Genomic DNA, 7725 nt, shown 5'->3' with positions numbered 1-7725 from the left:
CACCCGGTCTGTGCTCTTCACTCATTTAAGCCACAGATCTATTTTATTCAATTTTTCCTTTTTCCCTTCATCATAAAACATGTGACATGCTGTCATGCACTTCACAAAACAGTCTGTTCTGACGTATTCAGAGTTGTGTATCTAAATACAGGATTCACTCGCACATCAAAGCAGGAAACTCAGTGTTTTAGAGTCTCTACTCAACACACAACAACAACAACAACGACGACGACAATGACAACAACACAAAATAGGCCTACTGTCCAGCACAATCTGGACCCCGCGGAACTTCTCAACACCCCACTGAGCGGTGGAGAACTCACTACAGTACCCCACACAGCGGTCTGTATTTCGCCCCACTAAGACGGCGAACCAAAAAAAGTTCGAACTGCGCAACTCTGCGACTTAATGCTTCTGTACAAAAAACCCCACTGAGCGGCCTTGTACATCGCCCCACTTAGACGGCGAATTTTAGCCCCACTGAGCGGCCACGGACAACGCCCCACTGAGCGGCGAAGACGTACAGTTATAGAGTTGGACTCTAAACTTACTCGGTGTTGCTTAGCGTGTAATATCAGCCCGAATCCCGCCGACCGTCATTCATCGAGGAGAAAAGACAGACCGCGAATCCACAGGAACTTCCTGGCTGACGTCAGGCTTTCAGCGTGCCTCTCCTCCCCTCGGTGAATGCGATTCCAGGGATCCGGCTCGAAGGACCAATTAATGTTAGGTTTGTAGCATAAACCTATTCGCTGGAACGTTAAGACAATATAATTACACTGCTAAGCAAGACACAAATAGGCAAAGTTCTTCATGTTACTCGTGCACGGGAGAGAACCGGACAACCGCTTGACTCCAGTTGGTCTCGTCCGTTCTCCCATACACTGTCCTTTTATTGAGGTTACATGAATATGCATAGGTTCATTAACATATAACGTCTACATACACAAAGAGTACCGTGTGTGTGTGTGTGTGTGTGTGTGTGTGTGTGTGTGTGTGTGTGTGTGTGTGTGTGTGTGTGTACTGCTGATCAAAGGGTCAAACATCCTTGGTCAGGAAGAGGGTAGACTAGACCCCCCCCGGTAAGGAAGTCCAGCAGGTCATCTAAACAGAAAAGCACTCAGACTAGAACAGACATAGCTACGTTAATCCCACCATAAATCAGCAAGGGAAGATACGATCTCTCCTCTCTTCATGCTACACAGAGTTGTTACAGACCTCTTAGGATGAGACATTCTTTCAATCTACAAATGATTATATACTTCTAAGCATATGTGAGTAAATGTTTCTAAGCATAAATGACAATCAACAATACAAACTCTAACAGGCTCCATCTTGTGAGCAAACAAAATCAAAGACCTTATAATGACCTTAGAGCAGGGGTGGGCAACTTCAGGCCTCAAAGGCCAGTTTCTTGCAGGTTTTAGATATCACCCTGTGTCAACACACATGAATCAAATGATTAGTTCATGACATGTTGAAGAAGTAATTTAGCCATTTAAATCAGGATGGATCAAGATTGGATCAAGGACAGATCTAAAACCCGTGGGACACTGGCACTCGAGGCCTGGAGTTGCCCACCCCTGCCTTGGAGGAATAAATCTTCTCTTGGAGAAAAAGCTTCTTCATTTTCTCAGTTGAAGTTCGATACATTTTCAGACCTGTCAAAGATAAAAAAAAAAAAAAGAATGAATGAAAATGAAATAAAAATCACAAAATATCTTCCTTTATGTCATGGTGGTCATAAGAGGTGTGGACCCAGGCGCAGACAAAGATGCAGGACAGAGTGTTTCAAACTGAGCCTTTGTTGCAGCTGTAAGAATTACCACAAAACCACCAACAAAAACCTAAACCGGGGACAGCTAAACATGAAACTATAAAACTAAACAACCTGAAACATGGAAACATAGCTGGAGAGACACTGGGGAAGATGAGCAGGATGACCAACATGCATGATACGCAGACGCTCCAATGAAGAACAGAGGTAACCACACACTAAATATACACACAAGGGCTGTGTCTCAATTCAAGGGCTGGACCCTTCCGAGGCCGCATTTGAAGGCCGACTACGTCACAGTGACGCGACGAGGGCTGTCCCAATTCGAAGGCTGCTCCAAATGCATCCTTCATTCCCCCGAATTTGAAGGATGGGTCAGGTGTATCCTTCGTGGCCCAACCTATCCCAGGATTCATAACACAGCCCAGCCAATTCCAGTTTCCAACAATAGTGGCAGCTGCTTGGTTTTAATATTAATCTTATTACTCTTTCTGGGTCACAAAGTAAACTTTTAACATATTTTCAGGCAAGAATGTAGCTGTGTCAACTTCAAATATCTGCTCACATATTTGCAAAAGTGCTCCAATATTTTCTGAGACTCAATAGCTGAAAGGGTGGTAAGGACTCACTAAAGCTGACGAGAACACCAGACTCCCTGCACATTGTTTTCAGACCCCGCGCGGTCTTTTGCCACTCAGGTAACTTAACAATGTTATTGTTTGGCTTTTTTCTGTGTTTTATTTGTTCCTGAGTAAATCGGTTTGGCTGAGATTAAAGTTATAGTTTTTACACAGCTGAATAAACAAATAGAAAACTGATCAAACAGAAGTGTGAGATGGTAGAGAATTTACTCCAATGTCCTGTTATATTTAAGACAGCAAGGAGCAGACGGCTGAGTTTATTAGACACAGCTGGTGACGTAAATCTGAAGGCTAGACCGTCCTATTTCACAGCCTCGCACTTCCAGCCTTCTCAACCTGGCCTGAGTAGACTGCGAAGGCCGGGTCTCTGAAGGATGCCGCCCTTGAATTGAGACCCAGCAAAGGTAACAAGGAAATGCCACACAGGAGGGAGACACAGCTGAGCCTAATTAGACAAGACAATGGGGAAGCAAAACAGAATACATGACCTGAGACACAGACCTTCAAAGTAAAACAGGAAATACAACCGTCTTAAGGGCACAAACTTGAAACTACACAGGGGACACAGAGTACAAGGACCAAAACCTCTGAACAAGAAATACAAAACAGAAACCATCACACTAGCAGTCAAACCCCAGATAAAAACAAAGGTCTGTAATAATATGAAAACCAACCCAGGACCGTGACACCTTATGTCTATCTATCTGGTTCACTTGAGCTCTGTTTTGCTACACTGTTTACTACACAGTGGCTGTGGGGCAAAACAAGCCCCAGGTGTTGTGAAAAGTTCAACTGGTAATTCATCTTATTTCATCTTTCAAAAGTATGTGCTTTCAAAATTTATGTTGCAACATAACAACGGACTAGTGAAAAGTTATATATATTGTTTACATCAGTGGCTACAAAATTTACTAATGCTCTGTGGGTGGATTTTTCAAATGTTTGCGACTACAGGTCCTGAAGAAAAATGCTACAGTGAGCTTAAATGACAACAGAGGAGGTAATTTTCAGCAAACTAGCTTGTAGCATGACTTTGATTTCAGAAATGCTCTTCTGCTTATGTCGGATTTAATGAATGGTTATTTGACTTACCTTTGACACACTTTTAACACACTTTTTTACTTTACTGTGTCTTTAAAAAGTAATTGTATTCAAAAACATTATTTTTAATGGTATTAACAGTTGCTTCTTGATATCTCTACATGTCCACCTTTATTATTATTATTATTATTATTGATGTATAGAATAAAATATTTCAAAATTCACTTTTCAAATAAAAAAAAATTGCGAATATTATTTGCAAATTTGGCTCTTTGCTCTCACGTCCACTAGGGGGCGGTAATGCACATTTAAGCTGATTTATATGCGCAAATGAATCCGTCGAGGAAGAAACCGAACAACAAGGTCTGGGACTAGATAGCTGTTGCTAACGGTGCTAACACGAGAAAGCACACAGTAAGTAAAGGAAAGAGCATTTGTGCATTTTAATTCGATTGTTTCACTATGCTTTCTGGTCGTTTTGTGGGGTTATGTTGTGTCTAAATTAAACGGGATTGTAAACCAAGTGTCTGACCGTTAATGAAGTTCAGTTGATCATAAACTGGCCAATTTTACTTTTCTGGTAAATTTGCCTAATGTAGGTCAGCGTACATTTTAGCTTACTGTAACATCTGCTCTGGATGAAACGATGATATAAATCGGTTTTTTTTTTCGTGTTTATTAATAACTTAAATTTGAAGTGCATTTTTACAATGAAAAGTCCCGAATGTATTTAAGAAAGAAAGAAAGAAAGAAAGAAAGAGGGGGGCTGGAGAGAAAACGATAAAAAAAAACTTAATGAAAACGTGGATAACTTGTTATCAAAACCCTGAATGGCGCATCGAATATTTGCTTTAATCTTACAAAGGCACGCACAAAAGGAAAAACACAAAATCAAAATATACTTTACAGTGATATGCAGCTGAGAATGGGATCAAATCATTTGTTAATCAGCAACTCTTAGCGAGCTATGAAAGGTTCGTTGATTTCAGTAAAGCTAAGAATGCACGACACTAAGGCGAGTGTTGTTGTTGGGTTTTTTGTTTGTTTGTTTGTTTTTCTTATGTCTCCGTTATATCTCTCTTATCCGTGACATGCTGCTTTTAATTCTGCCCATGTCAAACATCTTTGACTGAAGACCAGTTCTCAAAAATCTGAACACGGATATGCGTAATTGACAGGATAAAGAGGGAAAAAAAGAATAACCACTTATACTTAGAATTGTTAAGATGTCATTTTGATCCCATAGAAATGAACTTAAAACAAACACATATGGTTTACATACATTTTGTAGCAGGATCTGTAACTATAGCGCTATAATTACATAACTGCTTTTATACCTGTTACTTAATGTAACTAATAAATAAATAAATAACTTTTCCATGATGATCCCCTTCACTTCATCTTAAATACGTCTTACATATAATAAGAAAAGTTAACTGACAATTTACAAGTGACAGTGAATGACTTTTTCATAATATTGTAGCTAATCTTGAACTGCAAGTAGATCTGTTTATTTTTAGTTTGCAGTTTAATCTTTTTTTGTGTGGTTGTGCTTGGAAAAGTTTTTCTTGAGCACATTTATTTTCCTGCTCCTGACTTTTATTTTCCTTTTGCAGGCTTTGGCAGAAGCAGTCAGCATGGCGACTCCAGTGCCCGTACTCCGCCTGCCCAAAGGACCTGACCCCAACAGCCGTGGATTTGACCCCAACTCGCCCCGCTTCATCGCTCTCTGCCGAACCTCCATTTCCTCCTCAGCAGCTTCAGATACCAACAGCGAGCAGCTGCAGAAAGAGCAGGATGCTCGATCTGTGCTGAGAGAGGGCTTCCTCCGGTGCTTGCTCTCCATGACCAACAAGAAGGTTCAGTTCCAGATGTACGAGAATGTGAAGGTGGAGGCCACATTTGGGGCATCAGATATTGACGTGCTGAACTTTCAGGTGTCTGACCTGCACACTCCCATTGGTGTGCAGAAAGAGGCTCTAATCAGATGTCAGGATGTGATATCATTCACCTTTGATGTATAAACATGTTGCTTTTGTGTGTGGTGGACTGGATTATATGCTAGTGATTTGACTGCATTCAACAAGCAGTCCCACTGTTTCAACACAAGAGGGAGTCGCGTGCCTTTGTGTCAAGAGGTAGCCATCCAAACCTGATGGCAGAGTTTAGTGGTTGCTCCAGAGCTCAATGATACTCTCAAATATCAGAAGTGCCACTAGTGGTTTCATAATAAGTCTCAACAAATGTGTGAGGTAGAGGCTGTAACAGTCTGCAAAGTTAAAGAAGTGCAAAACTTCAAAGATAATGCAGCTTTTTGAGGTCAGTGAATCCTGCCAGATGTCACCTGACATTTAGCCTCAGTATCATGTTTATGAACAGGTTTCCTGTCTCAGTTAAACATCAGAGTTGGATATGTACAAACATGTTACTGCTGTACTGGTGCTGGAGTTGTGAAATTGCCTCATTCAATTTAACTGAATGTGGTATATAAATTATTGCACTTAAAGGAAACACTTTTGTATTCTCTGTGAAAGTGATCAGGACTGTGTGGCAAAATGTTATTTTTTGCAAAATAAAATGTTTAAAGAAATAACTGGTAAATATTCATGTTTAATGAAAAGCTCAATTTCAAAAGCCACTCTTGAATCGAGCTCTTTTCCTAAAGTGGGCTCATTAAACTCTTCCTTTTGGCATTGTGCAAAGGTCTTGAGGTACCTCCATTTCTTTATTATTTTTCTACAGAAATGGGAAGTATGTGTGATTTATTGAAACGTGTAAAAACATGCAGTTTAAATAAAGCAAACTTTTTGTACATTTACAGTACAAGCTTCAAGGTCAATATTTTGTAAGACAATCTATATTCTTCAGCACATCCTGAGCTCTTAAGACAGCTTTTTTGTAATTTCTTGAAGTAGTCTTCAGGAATAATTCTCTGGGCTTCTTGAAGGACATTCAAGAAGCTTTGGATGTTGGCTTCCTTGTGTTTCATTCTCTCTTAAGATAATACACTGCTTCAGTAATGTTGGAGGATAATCCATGATGTCTTTCATTGTCTTTTTCTATCCAGCTATTCTTCTACTGCATTGGCAGCATGTTTGGGATGCTAAAAAGTAAAGCATTTTCCAATCAGATACGTGGAATCTTGGTGGTATTCCACGGTTCTGATAGTACCTTTCAGTGTTCATTATTCCACCAATTTTGAAAAGCTTTTTAACACTGCTCCAAACCACACTAGACCCTCCACTGTGTTTTACAGATGGCTGGAAACCTCTTCCCTGACCTCGTCTAACTAAAAAAAAAAAAAATCAAATGTGGATCACTCCATAGGACCTGTTGCCACTGTTTTTCAGTCCAGTCCTTGTCTATTCTGTCATTGCTCAGCCTGTTTCCCTTAAGAATGGCTTTTTGATGGCCACTCTCCCACTGAGACCATTTCTAATGAGACTTCAGTGAACAGGTTTTTTGTTTGTTTGTTTTCCCCCTTATTCTTAAGGACACAACTTTCAGATGTTATGTCCTTGGCTGTGTTGGCTGTAGTTTGTAATTTAGGTCTGACACTTGTCCTCCACTTGGTCAGTTTCCTCAATTTTTTTTAAGATTGCACTGCACAGCGTGTCAAGATATGCCAGGTTCAGCTGATACCTCTTGTGGTGGAATTACATTGCTCGTGCAAAAATTCTCTTTTATGCCTGTCAGATTTTATTATCTTTGGTATTTAGCTTAATAATATAATAATGATAATGGTAATAATAATAACAGATTACTAGTAATTAATAATTCTTTAGATTAATCTAAAGAAAAGGAGTAAATTGTGGGGGATATTTTTAGGGACGGGTTTTTGTTTTTTTTGTTTTGTTTTTTCAACAACAGGCTGCTATTAACTGTCTGAACTGTTCAATTTAAAATGGATTCTTTGCCAAGTTGTCATTATCTGTAGACACAACACTGGTGCATTACTTGAGTTAGGTGCTTTTTATGTTTGGGTGATTCATAGGTCAGTGTTAAGTGACTTAAACATTCCTCTCAAAACAATAACAAAGCATTCCTCTGAAATGGTCGGCTATCTGGAAGATATATATATATATAATATATATATATATATATATATATATATATATATATATATATATATCTCCCACTTTTGTGTAGTACTGTATAATGTGACTAAGGGTTAGGTTCATACTAAATATGACACCAGTCCATCACAGGGCTAAGAACATAAAGAGTAACACCATTCGTACTCAACCATATCTATAACCAATTTAG

The 7725-nt window shown here is 39.5% G+C and overlaps 1 protein-coding gene across 1 annotated transcript; it reads left to right on the top strand.

The window, feature by feature from the left end:
- Positions 1–3769: 3769 nt before the first annotated feature.
- gemin7 (gem (nuclear organelle) associated protein 7) lies at positions 3770–6463 on the top strand. The gene is made up of 2 exons (XM_086261662.1): positions 3770–3873; positions 5076–6463. Exon 2 carries the CDS (start codon positions 5097–5099, stop codon positions 5481–5483), a length of 387 nt encoding a protein of 128 aa, XP_086117788.1. The 5' UTR covers positions 3770–3873; positions 5076–5096; the 3' UTR covers positions 5484–6463.
- Positions 6464–7725: the final 1262 nt, after the last annotated feature.

The sequence above is a fragment of the Aulonocara sp. 'chitande type north' Nkhata Bay genome, linkage group LG14 (assembly GCF_057382095.1).
Source record: "Aulonocara sp. 'chitande type north' Nkhata Bay isolate Kocher_YH1m ecotype deep benthic linkage group LG14, A_spYH_male_GT1.1, whole genome shotgun sequence".
Lineage (NCBI taxonomy): Eukaryota > Metazoa > Chordata > Actinopteri > Cichliformes > Cichlidae > Aulonocara > Aulonocara sp. 'chitande type north' Nkhata Bay.
The sequence above is the reverse complement of the archived record's forward strand: the minus strand, read 5'-3'. Positions and strand labels throughout refer to the sequence as shown.